The sequence below is a fragment of the Periophthalmus magnuspinnatus genome, chromosome 10 (genome assembly GCF_009829125.3).
Source record: "Periophthalmus magnuspinnatus isolate fPerMag1 chromosome 10, fPerMag1.2.pri, whole genome shotgun sequence".
Lineage (NCBI taxonomy): Eukaryota > Metazoa > Chordata > Actinopteri > Gobiiformes > Gobiidae > Periophthalmus > Periophthalmus magnuspinnatus.
In genome coordinates, this window is record NC_047135.1 from 23,865,676 (window position 1) to 23,887,085 (window position 21,410).

General features: G+C 39.9%; 1 protein-coding gene across 2 annotated transcripts in view; it reads left to right on the top strand.

Annotated features, from left to right (window-relative positions):
* Nucleotides 1–992: 992 nt before the first annotated feature.
* glrbb (glycine receptor, beta b) overlaps nt 993–21,410 on the top strand; it is a 51,732-nt gene continuing 31,314 nt past the window's right edge. Inside the window, exons 1-3 of one of the 2 annotated variants that reach the window (XM_033974717.2) lie at nt 993–1,305; nt 16,372–16,504; nt 20,252–20,358. In XM_033974717.2, the coding sequence (XP_033830608.1) occupies nt 16,383–16,504; nt 20,252–20,358 (229 nt within the window). In that variant the 5' untranslated portion in view covers nt 993–1,305; nt 16,372–16,382. The remainder of the gene's footprint in view (nt 1,306–16,371; nt 16,505–20,251; nt 20,359–21,410) is intronic. The other variant, XR_008648836.1, reaches the window with a different exon arrangement.

Consider the following 21,410-nt stretch of genomic DNA (forward strand, 5'->3'; position numbering starts at 1 on the left):
CAGGCACTGCATATTTATATAATATCAAGGTCATGTCTATAAATATAAACTCACTGTGTATGAGAAAGACTAGTATTAAAATGAGGTGAGGAGCTCGGTCACACGGAAGGAGCTCAGAGTAGAGATGCTGCTCCCCCGTGTTGAGAAGAGCCAGCTGAGGTGGCTCGGGAATCTGTTCCGAATGCCCCCTGGACGCCTTTCTGGGGAGGTGTTCCGGGCATGTCCCACAGGAAGGAGGCCCCTGGGGAAGACCTAGGAAACGCTGAAGGGACTATGTCTCTCAGCTGGCCTCCGGTGGAGCTGGAGGATGCGTCTGGGATGAGGAAAGTCCGGGAGTCCCTGCTTAGACTGTTGCCCCCGTGACCCAGCCCAGGATAAGTGGAAGAAAATGTATTGATAGTATTAAAATGATTTCTCCTGCCCCAATGTCAGCTTAACATAATAAGCCTGTACATGCCCCTCCGCCCTAAGCAATTGTTTCATATTCTATTTACATTTCACTCCCTTCTTCCCATTTTCTTAAACATCCCTTTTTCCATTTAGTCTGGAAATTACGATTGGCTCTTTCATTCCCCGATCACTTTCTCATTCCAACTATATGATCGATATCTGGCACGCAGTTCCCCTCCATATTCCATATAAATTAGTCTGGACAGGGAACCTTTCCTCTCTTCAGTGCGCCGGGATTCCCAGTAAAACCGATCGATTCAAGCATCCACGGCTCTCCTCACCCTCTACCACGATGCTCACCCTAAACGCGCGCATAAATCGTGACGCGTTAAACCGGAGTGACTTTTCATCCTCCATCCCACCCCCCTCTCTCTCATCCACACGTCATATATGAGCTTTGGAGCGTGCGCACGGGGCAGGGAGGGGCTTGGAGAAGCGGAGGAGCGGAGGAGAGGAGCGGTGCTGATGATGGTTGGTGATGGGAGGGCGGCTGACGCTCCACAGCCGCTTACCCAGACGCTCCGCTCGCCAGCCTACTGCGCATGTTGCATGACAGGTACACGCAAGCCGCCTCCATCTTGGGCATCCCTCCCTTTAGCCGAGGCGTAAAGGGCAGACGCCATATACAAACGCACAAAATATCAACAAACACGACAACAAAGAGAAGCGTGAGCCATTTTGGCAATTTGCCGAGATGTAACTTTTTATTTTTTATTTTTTTCTTTACTCAGTATTCAACAAATAGCTTTCGGGGGAAGAGGAGAGGAGATGGCACGGGAAGACAGCGGCTGGTCTGGACGCCTGTGTTGATTTTGTTTTGCTACACGTTGAATTGACAGGCGACGTCGCGTAAAGGTGAGTCCGACGTAATATTTCGGGTTTGATTTACGACTTCCCAGTCAAAACAGAAGCTCCGAGCGTGCGTTTCGTTTATACGTCCGCGTTATAGTGCCTCAAATCGGCGTCCTTCCTTGCAGACCCCCGCGCGTCATGGTGGTTGGGGCTGTCTTTTCTCTCGCCCGGGTCTGTCGGTTCGCTCCGAGTCCGTCCTCCGCTCCTCGAACTTACTTTGGTGTTGTTGTTGTGGAGAGTGATCCAAAGAGACGGGCAGCCACAGGTTGTGAGCGGACCGGTACTGGAGGAGCTCACCGTTTGTTTTGAACGGTGAATCCGTGATGTTACAGGGCTAAGACAGGCCCCTGCTGCACGTAAGCGTCCGGGAAGAGGATGCAATTGTGTTTACTTTGGATAGAAACTGTAGGCTATACATTTTTATCATTATAAAGTGGAATTAGACGTACATCATTACAGTTCCGTGCGCCTGAGGACTTGCAGCCTCTTGGATATGGCACAGAATGGCACTCAGCCTGCACAATGTTATAAAAATAGTCCATCCGGTTTGCATGATGTGACAACGTGGCTCATAACATGTTCTTGACATTTTAATGACGTATAGTGAAATATATAGCCTACATCTATATAAAAATATTACAAACTGTGGTATAGCACTCAATGGCCAAATGTAGCCTGGTATTATAATGTGGCTGTCCAAGAGTTTCAGCTGACTGTATAATGTGACATTTTGAGGACTTTTCATCGTTCAAAAGATGCATTATTTATTTTGCTTTTATTATTTTGATATTCACAATGACAACCATCCTAATTTTTCATACCTCTGAAACCCATGGATAAACAAAGGAGCGTACGTTGTTAGATTTCATAATACCAGGGCATTATTAAATATTAAACTGCTCATAGGTAGTAACAGCTCCCTGTACAATATTAGCAAATATCTCTGCAGTAGTACTTCCAACTACACATGTTTTAAATGAGCAATACAAGTATACAACGTAACAGTGATGAAATGTATCCATGTGCCATAGCCTTAAGTCAGTGCCACAAAACAAATTTGACAAATCTATACTGCAAGTCATATTGAAAAACATGATCAAGAAAGAAAAGCTTGCTTGTTCAAATCTTGCCCAATTAACTATTTTGCAAAAGAATACTACATGATAACATTGCATGCATGAATAGTATATAGTAATGATGCTGTCAGGGTATTTGTCATGTAAATAGGTTGCATTTGAATTAGCAGACACTGGTTGCTAGATTGATAACTGTTTTTGATATTAAATTGATTTCGAACTTAATGGTCCTTGTAGGCAGAAAAGCACTTAGAAAGTCATCATGGTGAATAGTTATAAAGTTCAAAATGCATTGCAGTGAGGATTAACTTTGGATCACTGCAAATTATTTAGATTGGACTAGCTCTGTTTTTCAGGTTTTTAAGTAAAAATCAGGTACAGTGCCATTAATCATAGTTGATAGGTTGAATAATATTTTTGAATCTCGTCACCATTTTTAAACGCTTAAATTAAAAACAAAATGTCACCTTAGTTACCGGTAGTTTAATCCATTTTAAAGGTTCTATATTATGCGTAGTTGACTCTTGGAAGCTTTAAGCCATATTATAATGTTATTACCTCATCAAAAACAGACCTGGAGTTGTGTTTTGTTTCATTCACACATGTTTGAGTAATCCTTTATTATTAATCTGTCTACATATCCAAAGCTCAAAATGCTGTGTTCCACTTTGAGGTATCATGAATTGGTACCTTTTACCTTTAGTTCTGCAGAGTTTAGTAATTCCATGGCTGAAATCATCCAATTGATTCTAGTGAAAGTGTATAGAGTTTAAAAACACCGTAGAGTACTTTCTGTATTACCACATGACATCTCAAGGTGGAACAAAGTGTTTTCTGTTTGTGAGAAGAACTCAGCCTAAATACGCAGGATTTGTCTGTTAAACATGTGAATGAAGCAAAACACAACTCCAACATTATAACATCCATCAGAAAATAGCGTAATATAGGCTCACAAGCAAATATACTTACTTAGAATCTTGCTTTTATTTCTTTAACAAAAGGTGCTGGCTCTGTAGCTCTGCAGTGGTTCTATTGTTGTGGGACAAGTGGTGCAATTATAATAATCAATAGAATTACTGAGGCCACGGACCATATGTGTTTACTGTGGTGGTGGTGTTGTGCGCTGAATGCTAACCTCAGACTCGACAGTTTGAGCCAGTACTAAACCAGGACTATACCGGGACTAAACTAGGACTAAAACAGGACTAAGCCAGGGCTGGATCAGGACAGAACAACTCTTTAACAGACATAGCTCAAAAATGTGGCAAAACATCTCTGTACCCAATTTTTTTCCATGCATCGTGAGGTCCAGAAAGCATTTTATTATCCGATAGTCAGGAGGTGTGCATTAGCATGTTAGTTGTCATCAGGTTTAAGATCACAGCAAAATTCCAATCTGGTCTCGGACAATGATGGAAAGTGGATTTGTCTCATGACTAAAGATGAGTTGCACCTGATATTAAGCCTGGTTTGACAATGTGGAACCTTTGTAAATATAATATCAAAACTAATTATATGAAACAATGATCTACCTCCAAAAGTAAACCTTTAGAGGAAGCATAGAGTTGGTATAGACTTATGACATTGTAAACACCACTGAAGATGAGAAGAGTTGTTTTGTGGCAGAACAAAGTGCCCATTTCTTTCAGAATTAAGAATTAACATTGACATTGAATTTTGTTTTTCATTACACCATTTATAAAGGACTTCCAAGAGGATTCTTTCAGATCTGAACATGGAATTTCAACAATTCCTGTCTCTGCCAAGGACTAAAACAGAATTAAAACTATAAAATTACAGGTCAGACTTCACATTTTTATTTCAAGACACAGTACCATCAAACACAATTATATTTTAGTTTTTGTTGTCCCTTTTTTGACAATTTTGTTGAAGCATAGGCCGATAATTTCACTTGCTGGCTGGCTAATTCCATAACTGTTACCTAGCAACCACCGGGCCAAAGTTCATCCAATTTAGAAGATAAGATGTCCCTGCATTTTGGATGAAATGATGCGTATTCATGACACAGATGGGGGATTCCTTTTTAGAACTGTGCACTATGTCCTGTACTTTTTTTTGCTTTTGATCCAGAATCCACACTCAGTACTTCAATACTTTACGAACATGTGAGTCTGGTCACTGGTGAATCTCCCTGTTTTCAAATGGGCACGATTGACAGGTGGATTAGCCAATCAGGGACACGCATGGTCCGTCTGTATTGAAAATAATAAAGGGAAAAAAATGTCACAGGGGACTGAAAAACATCGCAAATTAATGCAGAATCAATGACCGACACACTAAATTCTGTTAATCTGAGGTGACATAATTAAATAACTGACCAATGAGCTCCTTTGTTTCATGTGTGTCTGATTGCACGATTACGTTTGACCGGGTTTGAGATGCAACAGAGGACCAGACTGATATCAAGCTTTATAAAACATACAGAGAGATAACATTCTGGATTTGCAAGTAACTTTTTCACGAGTAAAACTATGATACATATTTCCCACAGGTACTATCCCACCAACCCAAGTAATAATTAGCAAAACATGAAAACCCGTCATATGCACTTTAAGGATTGTGGGTCCACTGAAGAGTAAAACAGAACGGAGCTGCTATGACTGAAGCTGGTGAATTGTGTGAGGGATTGGACCTTTAAGTCGGCTATCAAGATCGTTTATCATAATCGCTGCTATATATAGTCCAACGCTTTACTATCCTCCATAAAATACACAATTTAACTTTATGTTGAAATCATTACTGTTTTAACTTATGTTTAATGTCTCTCTTTTAAACTATACACTTTTAAAGACTATCGCAGCTTGAGTCCTCCTCACCAAGCCGGGGTAGCGCTGACACTTAGATAATTTGGAACATAAATTACACAGGCATATCTCACTGCCTCCCTGGGCATCCATCCATTTTACTATCTACATTAGACCAGCTATAGGACAATATATTTTAAATGTATTATTTATTTAACACCTAATTGGATTCTACATCTGCGAACTGCTACACATAATATTGAGATGTCCTGTGATGGTTCCAGAGACACTAAAGGCCCTGTACCTGATTTTTTACCATGTATTTGAGCAAGATTTAAGCAATTTAATTTGAGAAAAAAATGAGGAATTTAATAATCTGGCAACCAACTTTAATACACACACCTGCATCTGTTTTTAATGTTTTATATGGACTTATATACTTACTTGTTTTGTTTGTATTGTATTTTGAACAGGGCATCCATGTAAAAGAGAGTCTTAAGTGCTCCCTTTTACATGTGCTCGGATTCCCCTGTATAAATAAAGAGAGAGAAAGAAAGAAGAAAGAAGACGGCAACTGTGTGGTCTCTGAAAATTATGAAAAGTGCTTACAGACTCATCATGGTGAATAATTAGCATGCTCGGATGTGTAAGGTAAGGGAGAAATTACTTTGAGTTTAGTTAGTACAGGCATTGACCCACTAAAATTGGCAGTCAGATTCCTTCTGGTGGCACTGTATACTGTTGTTGTTTCCTTCAGCATCACACACCTGTCAGTGTGACTACTGTATGTGATCATAGGTTTGCAGTTCAACTCCTGTTGGTACTGCATGCTCTTGTTTCCCTTCACTCATCTTCCCTGTCTGAATGCATTGTGATTGTAGGTTGGCAGTACAATCCCTGTTGGCACTGGTGTATACTGTTGTTGTTTCCTTGAGCATGACGCTTCACCATTCTTGCTCATATGAATGTAGTGTGACTTTGGGATTGGGGGCTGCTGGTTCAACTCCAACTGGATTTACATACTGTTGTTTCTTTGAGCTTTACACTTCACCCATTTTGACTTTAGCAATGTGTTAGTGTGACCATATAATTGTAGGTTGATAGCATTATCCTTGTTGACATTGTACACTGTTGTTGCTTCCTTGAGCATGATACTTCACGAATCTTGCCCATATGAATGTTAATGTGACTGTAAAGTTATAGGTTGGTAGATCAACTCCTCCACTGGATAGTGCTGTTGTTTTCTTGGGCATGATACTTAACCAGTTTTTCGTTTTAATGTGACTGTAGACTGGTGGCTCGATTCCTGTTCATTGAGCATGAAACAACAACATTTCCTAGGGAAATGTACAGAGGGAGCCATGGTTGAGTGCATAAAGTTCATTAAGAAGCTTGTGCAATATTAAGTGGGCTGTTTTTAAATTATTTACAAATAAATATTAAAAAACATAGTCATTGTTGCAATACCAAACATTCAGCTATTAATTTCCCCAATATCATTCAACCTGAATTAGCATATAGCATGTCATTAGCATGTAGCATGTTTACCACATGTCCCTGTATGTCATGAATGTTGCTGAACAGGCAAACTGCAGCAGATTACTTATTGACCCCGGACCCCAGGGGCATGATGGAGGTCCGGGTGAGTCACCACGTTAGCCTCTCATGGTCAAATCCGTGTGGTTTTCACTTTGCCAGTGGCCAGGCTGCATCCAAGGTTGGCTGCCTTCACGGGGCTCTCTCTTAAACACTGTTGACTCAGGTTCCAGCCCAAGGACGAAATAAATATAATCCCAGAGGAGCTAAGGTTTTTTTGAAGGATAAAGAAAAATGGGTATTGCTTAGGTTGGAGTTAAAGAGTAGTGGATTGTAATTAAAAACAACCAAACAGTGCTTCAGGATTATATCGTGCAACATTGTTTTTCCATGAATTCGCTTGCAAGTGTAGTCTGTGAGTGCAGTTTGGGTCAGATACATAGTGATGTGTAATACTTTTGAGAGCTTTTGCCATGCCCTTTTTTAGTTGACCAATTGATCGGCAGGACATGTCTTTAATTGACCAAGAATTTCTTTAGTTGACTACAGCTCTACTAATTACACCTTGAATCCTTTTGCATCTATGAATATCTTGTATATATCGTGCACTGATGGGAGGACAATACCTAGTCTAAAGAGTAAAGAGGGAGCAGAGCAGAGCAGGTGCTGTCACATTGACTGGAGTGTCAGTGTGTTCATACAGGCAGCACCACAGGCTTGTACCTAACAGTCAGGACAGGTTTAGCAGTGCACGGCCTATGGGAAGAAGACTAAACAAGTTATTCTGTGTAAATGCATTGGTTGTCACATGCACCATAGACCAGAATGCTACTTTGATATTGTGTAAAACTAAAAATAGACACACATCTTTACAAAACTAGATTCAAAGGGCTACAAGCTCATTGTGCCAGTTTGTAAACAGAGAGAGGAGTAAGGGCATCTGACTTAAGTATTTAAATGTGCCGGGCCCCAGTACAGATGTATTGTATAAGCAACTCTTGAGGTCAAAATAACTTTGCTCTTTGTTGTCTGCATCAAATTATAAATCGTCTTATTTTGGAAGAATCAGGAAGTGCAGAGTACCTTGCTAGTTCTAAAACTATGCCCTTGCCATAGGATTGAAAGAAAAATAGAATATAATTTTGTGTTGATATTTAAGTGGGAGGGGTTCAGTGGTTAGAGCATTTGCCTGTTAGACTGAAGGTTCAATCACAGCTAACCACAAAGGAGTGGAAATTGAACAGAAAAATGACTACACTGCTGTGCGTTGAAAGGCTTGTCAAGCTTGCTAAGCACATTATTATTATTTTACCCTGGCACTGAACTACCTTCTGGAATACACACTTGGCAGCATGGTAGCTGAGTGGCTAGCACTCCTGCTTCACAGCTTGAAGGTTCCGGGTTCAGTCCCCACATTGCCTAGGTCTTTCTGTGTGGAGTCTCTGTGGGTTTCCTTCGGGCACACCGGGTTTCCAACATCAATCCAAAACATGCACCATAGGTCAAATCCTCCAGCTAAGGAAGTTGGACCAATCCGAGCAACAAGATGGGATGTTTATTCTTTGTCTGGATTGTTCCAAAGTACAACATTAAAAGCATCTATGTATCTTTACTTTTGTATGACTCAAAAATATCTTGACTTGTGCGTGGTTTCTTCTCCAAATGTAACTCCTGACATGTAACTGGCCCGGGTGACGTAACCTGATTGACTCCATGGATAAGTTTAACGACATACTGTGGCAGTTTCCAGGCAAAGCAGTAACACCCTTAACTTTAAGTGTAAGTCTCTTTCATCAACTTGTGTTCTCAGTTGTGTCAACAAGTGTTGCTAATGCTAATGCTATCAGCGACTCATTTAAGAGACAGGGTCTCAATCACATCTTAATGCCTGCATCTGCTCCACATAAACAGTAGCATCAGCAAACATTAGCATGTCCATCAACCCATAACAGTGTCAATGTAGTTGTTAGCAAGAGCAATGGGGCGTTCAGCAACCGCCAATGAATCATGCTGTAAAAATCATCTTTGTAGGAGAAGGTCCGACAGACTGATTGCTGAACCTAGCTTATTTTAGGAAATGTGTGTTCTCAAAGTACCACGGTGACAGCTAAGGCTAAGCTATTTGTTCAGTCTATTGAGCTATGCCAAAGTCAATATAAAGTTATAGGGCAGACAAAGTGAGGGGAGCTTAAATATAGTGTGTGTGGGGGACTTGGCATCATTGATCAGGGAGAGCAGAATGAGAGGCTGGTGAATGAATTTGGGGTGGTGATAAAAGCATTCGTTGTGACAGAATGCATGCTACAAGGGAAAGTTGTAAGAATAAATAGATTTTGGAGACTGGGTGCACAAACGAATACCAGCATTAGGTTGTCTAGAAATGTTTTGGGATATTTTTGAAACTGTGTGACTGTTACATTGATGCTGCACTTTTTATTGGACAATGTTGAGAATACTTTCCAAAAGTTACAATTTTTAGTCTATGTTAAAGCCACAGTATGTAACATCTGTGTAATCTCTGAGTCGTCCAGGTACGATCCATAGACCTAAACTACAAACAGAAACTGTAAACAATAGGTGTGTTAGTTTCAGTGTAGCTAGCTCCTCCCTTCAGACAGGTATGAAGCAGTGTCCACCAGTAATCTGACCAGAACTGAAGAAGCGAGGGGATGAGCAGCGAAACTTCTTCACTCCTACAACTTTTTGTCCAGTTGACAGATTTGTATTTTTCTTTTACCACTGTATGTAATGTTTTATCCCAAAAATATTCTAAAATAAAAGCCTTTTTCCCCCTCCATTTTTGCGCCAAAAAATGCATCCTTACTGTGAGCTGGCTTGCATCTCCACAAACCTGACTCTTATTTTGCCTGGAGGAGGGGGTCCTTCTGCTTGTTTCCATGGAAATGTTGTTCCTTTGGCAACAGTACTGCATAACATGTAACTATGTCTATGAAGAATGTTATGAAGCATGGTTAACTCTCTATTTCCATGGAATCATGCAGTTTGCAACCTCCAAAAAATTACTGTACCTTTAAGTCTAATAAAATGGAAGCACAGTGGCTAACACTCCTACCTCACAGCAAGAAGGTTCCAGTTATTTTATGTATTATACATTATTTAAAAGTGGGTTTTGCACATGCCATTTCAAAAATCTGAAATCCGTGCCTTGCTTTTATCTATACTTACAATATATATAGTCTTGCCATATTTCACCCTTGTATGAGTAGTGAGGCTGGGGTAGAGGCTAAAGTGCAGTACGTGGGTACAGTTAAACTAATTTATGGGTCAGATACGCAGACCCATAAATTAAAAGCAGACCTATTATACCAAATCAACTTTTCAGAGCTTTTAACCTTGTTGTTTCTCCTTCTCATTTACACTCTCAAAGTTGTATGTGGAGTGATTTGTGCATGTTTGAGTTGAGTACTTTGTTCTTCAGTTTTGTTTTCTTAATCTGTGATATGCGCAGGATTTGGCAGTGTCGTGTAGTCATTTTGGCACAAATGAAAAAAAAAAAATCCACTGCTCACTAGGTTAATCTGCAGCTATCCATCAGAGGTGCCGGCAACTTCCTGACTCTTTGTTGTTTTGATGTTTATGGCAACATCAGCTCCCACTGGGCGCCACAATTTTCTAAAGCGGAAGTCATCTGGCTTGTTTCTTTTATTAAGTTGTTTTAGATGAGTAATCTGATTTAAAATGTGCAAATGATATTATGATCCATGGGTGTCATAGATTATAACTATATAGCAGGCTGAAGCATAATATGTGCTCTTTAAGGCTCTGCTCCTGCCCTAACTCGTGCCATCTGCTCCATATGTGAGCTTATGTACTTTTACATGTCTGTACTGCTCCCATGGGAAACCAGAGCTGGACCATAGACTGTATGTAAGGCTGACCGGGATTACACTATGGAAAAAGACTTCTTCGGTCATTTTAGTGCTGTTCGTGGGTTTCAGCTTCTTTTTATATCCACGGTTTTCAGAATGATTGAAATTAGGACTGTTGCCATATAATTTACAATTTAAAACAGTGTAAAGTATTTTTTCTGAGTTTTACAACTGTCACATACAACATACATACACATAATCCAATTTTTAACCTGCTGAATTGGCCCAGCTGATCATAGGCAGAACATTTTACTACAAATATAAGTAATTCTATTATTATTACCTCAATAGCATCACATTGCATTGTGATACAGATCTAAAAATACCGCTCCAAGCCTTATTTAAATTATTGTGGCTCTGTCAAAGCTGTGTTAAATACACTTGTATGAAAGGTCCTATCCACATATTAGTACTGTTATGTCATTTGGCAAGACACTTCACACGCCTTGTCTACATGTGTCTGTGTACATGCAGAGTGGAGTGACAATAATAAAGATGTATACAATGAACATAATGGACATTTGCTATTGAAGCTATTGTAACTGACATTTGAAGTCAGTTACAATAGCTTCTTATACAGCAACACTTAATTATTACTGGATATGAATACAGGGTAGCAAAAGTAAATAAATACTTACCTGTTTTGCTGTGGAACATGTGCTCTTATAGGCAGCCAATGTAGTAGCCCAGTCCCTCCCATTGCTTAAGGCGTGTTGACTTAGTTTGGTGTACACTATCTTTTATCATGCTGGTAATAGGCTGAAATGAGGGACAGCGCAGACTTCCACCGTAGAAACAGATGATCAATGAGCTCTGGGCAGAATCCCGTACGCCGCACCTGGGCCAGGGGCTTTGAGAAACTGGGGGCCAGAACCTGTCTAGACAATAAACTGCTCCATTTAATATACAGTAGAGTTGCCAGGGCTAGGCCGTGTGGGGAGGCGGGGTGAGGGCGGAGGGTTATGGGTGGAGGGAGGTGAGAAAGCTGACGTTGCTGTGGGTCCCTGGATAGAAAAAGAATCACATAGGTTATAGAGAGGCCCTGTGATTAATGGTTGCTATCAAGGAATGTAAGAGTGTAGTGCCTTAGTGTAGCAGCGTGCATTTGTACACGGACTGTATACACCTGCCATGTTACACCTGTTTGGATACAGCTAAAAGGAAAAAGATATGAAATCAACAATTAGAACATATGTATTTTAAATTTCATGATCTGTCTGTGTCCGCAGATGTGAGGTAAACATGTTCAAATCAAATATGGCTTTTACTGATAACGACTGTATTGATGATTTATTCTTATATACAAAAGTGTAATGCCCAAGTTGTTTGTTTTAATTTGGTGCCTTGGTTCACAGGATAATTATCTAATCGGAAAGCTCATTTGTGTTGCCAGTTTGAATGGTGAAATCCAGTTGGTTTAAACCTAAAGTCACTGTCAACCCAGGTTCTGCTGTGATTGTAGAAATTTTCTTAAAACAGTAAAAGCACAAGGCTACATACAGTTCTTTTAGGTGTCAGAATGAAGTGGCCCAGTGAGCATAGCGTTTGCCCCCATACATGAAGGTTTGCAGTTTAAATACAGCTTGGACCAACATACTGCTTTGTCCTCATACTAGGGCTGAGCAAGGAATAGAATTTTACTCAAGATTCAGTCATTTCTAACTGTCTATGATCAACTTGGGTCTTTTTAATGGAGTGGCCTCCTGCCAATCCTCTGTAACTAAAAGCATGTGGTCTCGAGCAGAGTTCAGACTGATTAAAATCATTTATGTTCAGGTAATTGAATCGAATATTCATTTAAAATTGTAACAAACTCTTTGCAGGATCTCCCAGACACTTTACTAATAATACAAGACACTTTACCATCATTTTAATGTATTGTTTAATGAATAATGTTCGTCAGTAGGCACCGATTGGTTGCCTTGCAATAGCTACAGAAGTATTATAGAGAGCAACTGAATAACACATGACACTGTAAAGCAATTTAAAATACATTGCATTGAAAACTGTGTGTAAATCCACTTTCACCTCTAATCTTATTCTGCTGAAACTTTGACATATTTTTATTACTTTAAATTTAATTTATCCTTAGATTTAACTTGATGCAGCCTGTCACAAATTATTCTTTCCTCACTCTTAATTACTTTTTTATTACCATTACTAGAAATGAGTGTTGTCACGATACTAAAATTTCGATACTAAGGAACAGACTTGATACTCAATACTGCTTCTGGTACCACAATGATAACAAAAAACACTCTTTCTTAAGACAATAGACTGTCATTTTCAGCATTAAATCATAGTATTTTCTTTTATATTACCAAGTGGTTTTATATCTGTATAATCCCTCAGTCATCCAGGTAGGTTCCATAGTGATCCATGGGTGTATACTAGTCTGTGTGGTCTGATACATGTTCTGAGACAGCTCAATATCATTCTAAAGCTGTTCAGGAAAGGTTCATTTCTGTCCTGTAAATGTGACTGCTCTAATCAGTATCTGGTTTCGATACCAGTTTTAGTAACAACTATTATCTGATTTTCGATACTTCAGACAACCCTATTAGTAATGGATGCTTTTGAACACCAATTATTATCAAAAATAAATAAATAAATAAAAAAACTATATATAAAAAAAAAAAACCTAGTCCAAAATGAGCTTAATACATCTTTGTCAGTAACTTGTAACTGTAATCAAAGTTTCAAATTCCCCACAGCCTTGTCCTCAACTCAGGAAACCCCATCCTCTTATGTGCATGTTTGCTTTGCGTTGGAAGATTAAACCTGGGATAACTGTTATTTCAGATCAGAGTCATTAGGCTCCCAAGTGTTGGACAGGGCCCAGTTGTGCGTGTAGAGATACTTCTAAGCCCATCCACAGGGTTAATAAGGTGTGACAGCAGACGGCCTTAAGAAGTCCTGGAAGATCATCAGAGGAGATGGAATGGTCAATCTGCATTCATGCTTCAGGTTGAAAACGGACACTGTTTTTGGTTTGACCATTAAAGGTGCATTGTGTAACTTTCCAGGTAAGGGGTCCACCTGATTGTTTTTGCTTTGCCTGGAATGTTCAACAGTATACCAATGGCGTATCACCAGGGCAAGTTACAGGTCAGATCTTGGGTGGTGACCCTGCCTACGAGGTATTTTTAATGGTAACACCTATAACTGAATAAATAAGTACTGTGGCATTCCAAGTAAAGCAATAAAGTCTTGATGAACCAAAAAACCTAAAATATAAGCATATATTTTCATTTTGGTTGTTTATTGCACCAACAACGTGGAAAAACTGGGCTTCCTCCTGCTTGGTTTTATGGAAGTGTTGTTCCTTTAACTATAATATTTCACAGTATGGCATAAAACTTACCTCTTCTCCATGGAGAATGTTCCAAAGTATGGTTTTAACTTTTTCATTTCCATGGAATCATGAAGGTGACATTTTAACTCCAGAAAGTTGCTCAATATCCCTTTACAATATGTTATACTAAACTTGAACTGCCATATTTAATTTTATGTTTCATTTCCTATTGTAAAGATTTTCTTCCTTATACATTTTCTCTCCATACTAAATACTCTACTTCTTGTATCCAAAGCATATACATACCCCTCACTGCTGAGTAAATCCTTTAGGTCACTCTATCAATAGATCAATTCCATTTAATGCAGTGGCTCTGGCGCCTGCCCAGTCCTGCATGTAAAAGTGACCTCATAGACTTCTTAATATGCAAGTCGTTAGCTAAAGTACTCCTTATTTTCAAAGTCTTCTGTTCAAGACATTATTTAGCGGTCAAATCCACTAAGTGTGTCCGCGATGACCGCTGTTAGTCCAATTTATGTATAAAGTTACTCCATTTGAATAAACAATCTTGACTTAAAATGCATGCTGTTTCGTGACATTTCATTATTCATGTAGAAGCAAATATAAACAGTTTTGCTAAATAGTATAAATGAGCAAAATAGTGTTGTCACAATAAAAAAAACAACCAAAAAAATTTCAAACTTGATTTCGATACTTAATAATCAACACACATGTCAGAAAAAAAAAATGGATGACTGGCCTACTCTAATTTAAAGAGAATTTTCAAAAAGCACGACAACTCAGTTTGAGGTGTTATGATTCCAGTCTCCCAGATCCCAAAAACACATCTGGAAAAGTCCTTGTGTATTCAAATCTCTGCCACATGATACAGCGCAGTGCGATCATGCTAGGCGAAGACTAGGAGAGGCATTCAACTGCATAGACAATAAAACAATAAAACAGCCATGTCTGGACGTCCACTCACTCATTTCACATCTGCAACAATGACAAACTACAGCCCCTCCACCATGGGCTAGCACATGTTGTTTTGGTCCACTATGTTAAAATTAAAGTGCAAGTAAAAACTAGTGCAGCTTCAATGTGGTATCCGGTGGGACGTCCTGTCTTTCCCAGCTCTCTCGACTGGCCTGGGAACAGCTTACAGTCCCACTGGAGAGGTTGGAGCAAGTGTCTGGGGTGAGGAAAGTCTGAGAGTCCCTGCTTAGACTTGGCCTTGGATGGATGAAGCTTCAGTGTGCTTTTTTGAGGCGTGGAGAGAAAATAATTTGTGAGCAATGCAGTTCCCAACATCCACAACCAATCTTTACACTATTTTAATTTAGCTAGTTAAAGTAGACTTAAATATTACATCCACTTTTGCACACCCAACTGCTCTATTTCTGTACATTTACATAACATATCGAAACACAATATATAATACGTATTTGTATACAAAATATATTCAAAACAAGTGGTATGGGTCAAAATAAATATATATTTACAAACCACACACTGCAAACAGTGAACAAAAACATACACTTCAAAATGTAAACAAACACACACTGGAAACTAAAAATACACTGTACATGTGACAGTGTGACAGTCATTCTGTGACAGAGGTTGGTGGATCGAGTCCCGCTCGGACCAGCTTCTGTCATTGTGTCCTTAGGTCTGTCATTGTGTCCTTAGTTCTGTCATTGTGTCCTTAGGCAAGACACTTCGCCCAAGTGGTGTGTGCGTGATGATTGGTGGTGGTCGAGGGGCATTAGCATTAGCATGATTACCTAATGCTAATGATTACACATAATACACATTTGACCCACAATTAAGTCAATAGCAGAATAAACCACGCTTACCGATCAGGAACAGCATCCAGTCCATCAAAACATAAGGTCCTCTGCTCCTGAGTCCACCATGAGATCTTCACTCGGTTCCACGAACCGCTCCGGGTCCGAGATGCCTCTAGTTTAACTTGTACAAACATCCACAGTGTCCTCGGTCGCGTACTTTCTTTGTTTTGTCAGTTTCGTCATGTTTAAAACGCAAAACTGCTACAAAACAGTGCGTAAAATTACGTAATTACGCGTAAAATTAGGATCTTTGCCCGAGGGCAGGCCGTCGGAACGTTAAGGGGTTAAATACTTAGAATCAATAGCGAGTCTTCACTCCACATCGGCTAAAACTCTGGTAGCGGCACATGGGGACGCCTGTCAATGACGTTGATAAGCTGCTCAAATACGTATGTGAATAACATAATTGGCTGGAGCAGCTCGTCGCCGGTCACACTCACTGACTCACATTGAAAAATAGTTCAGAATTAATTGTTGTGTGTTTATTTTATTTTTAACTCCGGTTCGATTTTTTTGTGCGCAGCACAGATTTTCTGTGCGCGGAGACAGTGTCAGCAGTGCGCAATTGCGCAAAGAGGGAACAGTGCTGTCAAACAAATTTTTCTTCTTGTGTACTATTCCCGTTATTTAACCTTTTTGTTTATCTTTCTCCCACAGGTTCTGCACAAATGGCACTGAAAAACCTGGCCGTTGTCCTCTTGCTGGTGTTCCTCTGTCTGGACTGGGGCATGGCCAAGGAGAAGGGAACCAAGAAGGGCAAGAAGAAAGGGAAGCAAGTTTACTGTCCATCGTAAGTGCCTCTTAAACAACACCTATATACCCTAACTGCCTAGAGTACAGTAAGCGGCTGTAAAACGCACCACTCATTAAACCTTAATGCAGTTATTGTAAAAAGAAAATGGCGCCGTAAATTAGGAGTTGTATTGTGGGAAATCTGCTGTTGTTGAATGCTGAGGTTGCAGAATATAACCTTGTAAGCGTACTGTGGATTGGATGAGACAGGATAAAAGGTAATGGAGAAGAGTCTATACAACGATGCCAGTACAATTATGGGTATTAGATTAATGTTGTGCTGACCATTACCCACAAATCTGATTTAGGGCCTCTGCATCAACTTTGTAATGTGTTTTTTTTTGCATGCTGATAAATTGAACATACAGTTATTTTGTTAGTAGGTTCTTAGCAATAGATTGTTGATGAGAGATGAGAGCTGCCAAAGACTTTGATACTTTGATTATCGACAATGAAAAAAAAAAAGTGGGATTTTTACTGAATAGTTTTAGAAAGGCCACATCATAAAAATTAAGGACATTTCCCTTATTTAATTATTTACAGTCTTACACTGGCCAAAAAAAAAATTTGCCACCAAAAAAAGGTCACACAATCTGATTGTGGCATTGTTTCGATTTCGCTTCTGCAGTGTCACAAGATTTATTTCCATCCAGTGTTGCATTAATTTTTCACCAAGATCTTGCATTGATGATGGTCGAGTCTGACCACTGTGCAAAGCCTTCTCCAGCACGTCCCAAAAATTCTCAATGGGGTTAAGGTCTGGACTCTGTGGTGGCCAATCCATGTGTGAAAATGATGTCTCATGCTCCTGAACCACTCTTTCACAATTTGAGCCCGATGAATCCTGGCATTGTCATCTTGGAATATGCCCGTGTCATCAGGGAAGAAAAAATCCATTGATGGAATAACCTGGTCATTCAGTATATTCAGGTGTCAGCTGACCTCATTCTTTGAGCACAGACTGCTCCTGAACCTTGACCTGACCAACTGCCGCAACCCCAACCTATTTGTTTAGTTAAATCCAGGTGACGACTTTTTTTTTTTGGCCAGGCAGTGTATTTCATTACTCAAAAGCCCAAGTGATCTCTGGGTGCTGTTCCGGGCTCATCTCCTGTTCTCAATTCAATACAATACAAACATGTCAATAAATGTACGGTACTGTTTTGAACACAAGACAATCTGTGTTGCTGCGGGGTGAGCGGGGGGTGGTGATGTGTGGCTAACAACTCAAAGCTAACAGAGAAATGAGCGGAGTTCTCCAGACTCGCAGAAATATAGATGCTGATATTTGTATCACGTGCCTCGATCTTATGCGCACCATGAATAAATAGGGCAAAGTAAAACAAAAGCATGTGGTGAACGCACGGAATGGCCCCTGCTCTGGACCGACAGCTGACCAACCTGCACTCAGCACTAGGACCCCGGACTTATCACCTCCGGGTGGGAAAAAGTGGGCACCCAGTGCACAAGCAACCGGGTACTTCTGTTTTCGTGTCTGTTTGAAGAAGACATTCAGAGGGTCGCTAACTGGGTCTTAGTAAATACTGACGTGGTTAGACCAATATCGATATTGAAAAAAAGTTACAAAAAAGTTATTGTACCAAAGAAGTTGTATTGTTCTGTATTATGTCGATACATGTTACTGAGATTCCCGTTCACCACTTCTCGGTGTAGAAATGAATGAGTTCTGACTAGGCTCTGGGCTTTCCATTGTCTCCTCCTTAAATGGTAACAAATGTCTCAACAAAAACTACATCTTGAAATGAAGTAGGGTTCGTTTGAAGTCTTTTCAGTATTGGCAATTGCAAGCCCTATGACATATTTGGTGTTGCGTGCACAGTCATGCGGGAGGGGGTGAGTGGATGGGATTTATGCATTTTGCTTTGATCAGAGTATTTGTCGAAGTATGCATTCCGGTGGAGCACTTGAAGCATGACAGGGTTTATACGATGATATGTAAAGTGTGTTTGAAAAGTAAGGGGAGATGTTTGACAGAGTGTTGTTTTGTATTCTGTTCTTTCTTTGTTTCCCCCAATCTTTTAGCCTGGCCAAGCATTGAAAATTGTCTCAAATGTATATCTGATTAGTAACAATAGTGGAAACTTACTACAGTTTTTATTGACCTTATATTGCCCTGGTCACTTTTGCTTCTAAATACTGTTTATTTACCACGCTTTCTTTTATGGTGTCACTTCTGGTTAAGTGAGAATACCATTAATTTCAATGGATAATTTGAGAAAAATGACTCTGTATACAACATATTTGCTGTCAAGACCGGCAGCCCCATGCAAAATAATACAACCTGAATGACGATGCAATGCTCATGGCAATTTCTGAAATAAGGTGAATACAAAGGGATATCTTGTCTGGTTACTTCTTCTTCTGACAGGCGCAAACACAACCGTCCAATCAGATTAGTTTATTTCAGTGACGTGTGGAGCTCACTGGTCACCCATCCTTTTGAACAAAGTGAGATTTCTTTTTCCACCTCAGATGAACAGAGTTTAGGACTGCAGAATTCTGTGATGTTTTTCAGTCTCCTGTGATTTTTTTTCCCCCTTTTAAGCCGCCATATTTGTTTTGATACCAATGCATGACCTTGATTGGCTAATCCACCTATCAATGAAATTACAGTTCTTAGCAAAATTACAGTTGACATTTACTGTATGACCAACAATTAGACATCAAGTCAATGGTGGTGTTAACTATAATTGGTTTTTGCTTTTTTTTAACTCGCCATCTGACCAAAACATTCACCCTACCAACAATTACAGTGTGTATAACTTTGTCTTTTTGTGTTTATAATAAATGCAGTTATAGCCTAAATTGGATATGATTTCGAACAATCACAAATAAAACTCAAAAAATGCCCATATTTAATTAATCAGCTCTGCATTTCTTGACCTAAATCAAGGTGCACAAGAGTATGTCTGTTTCCATAGCAACCCCAGGCTAACCTTGATGGCATGCAAGACAATACAGTTTTGCCAACAATTTTTGAAGGCCAGCTTTCCTGTTTTGCTGGCGTGTGTTTAACCTAGCGTAGTCAGAGTATCAAAAATCTGATACTAATCAATACTTAAACTAGTATTGAAACAAGAACAAGTATGAATTCTAAAAAAGTCCTTTCCTGAATAGCCTTACAATGATCTTGAGCGATATCAGAGCCCATAAACTTGTGCACGCCCATGGACCACTATGGAACATGCTTGGACAACTGAGGGATTACACGGACATAAGGTCACATGGTAATATAAAAGAACATACTACAATTTAATGTTGAAAATGGCATTTTATTGTCGAAATAGTGTTTTATATTATAATCATGGTATCGAGTCCTTAATCAACTTTGAAATTTTAGTATCGTGACAACACTAATGTGAACGTAGTGAGTGTAAAACGAGCCAGTGCTTTAACAAGCCCCAGTCCTTCATTTTTATTTCCTTTACAAATAGTGAGAAATAAACTTATGCAATGTACTGAGAGCCTGAATGGATCATGGCATTGCCCGAGAACAAATAACCCCAATTGTCTTCCCAAATCTGTACAACTCTTTGAACTATTCCCCTTGTCTAAACATTTATTTGGCTAAAACAATGTGTGGGTGGTCTGTGGGTGATCGAATACCAGTGTGATGGTAGCTGTCTGGAGTTAGGGTTTTAATCAGATAGTTGGACCTCTCGTCTGCTGGTATGCACACTCTAATCATCCCCCCTTTCTTCTCTTTCTTTTTTGTTGTTTGCAGGCAGCTGTCTTCCGAAGATCTGGCGAAAGTCCCTGCCAATTCCACCAGTAACATCTTGAACAGGTTACTGATCAGCTACGATCCACGAATACGGCCCAACTTCAAAGGTGAGCCAGCCCCCTCCCTTCCATCTGTCGCCTGGGTCTCACTTTTCATTTACATTATTTTGCAGAGCAGTTGTCAGGGCAATTAAGGAAGAATGTTCAGTAGGCATGTGTCTTCTAGATAACTACTTAAAGCTGAGTGTCCACTGCACGATTTTGGCAGTCTGCAATGAAAGATTTCTGATAGTGGGGAAACTCTTGAGCCATAAACAGAAAATCGTGGGTTGTAGGTTTCAGAGTGAGACCTGGACAAAAATCAAACTTAGAACTGTTGTACAACCAAAGACGAGCTGTGACTGATCAACCGTGTCTCAGATTTTGGACTCTTGTTCCCAGAGTGAGCCGTCCTATCGCTGCAATCAATTTTTGTGGCCAACAGTAAACACAGGTGCTCCTCAAAGTAACAGCAGAAAAGCTCCACCATGAACGATCCCCTTTCATTTTCTGATGGGAAACACCGCTAGCGTATAGAGCTAACCTCAGATAACCTGTACAGTTAGGGAGACGTTACCACACCTGGAGCTAATAATGAATAGAGATGGTCCATATTGACAAAAATCTTGATTTTTCTTGGATTATCCTAATAATGACAGCCTAACCAGATGTCTGTGTAATCCCTCAGTCGTCCAGGTATGATCCATATTTAAATCTGTCAGCTGGACAAAAAGTTGAAGGAACGTTTCTCATCCAAGCCACTTCTTCAGTTCTGGCTGAACTGAGGAAACGGCTGCGTTTGATGCTAATGCGGCTGCGTTTGATGCTAATGCTCACTGATCACTCGCTATCAAGCTACTCTAGGATGTTTTTAGAATTCTTAAACCATTCCTCTGTATGTTTTCCTGTAGCTGTTGACGTTAGCCCTCAATTATTTTTGGGTTAGCTATAATCTATCGTTTTGTTGAGTGTGTGCACAGTTTTACAGTTGTATTTTAGGCAAACAGTTCAGCCTTTAGTTCACAAATGCCATAAAAACATGTTATATACTTTCATCTGGGAATTAGCGTCACCATTTGTAGGTGATGTAGCTTTAAATACAACATAACTCTGGGTAGCAT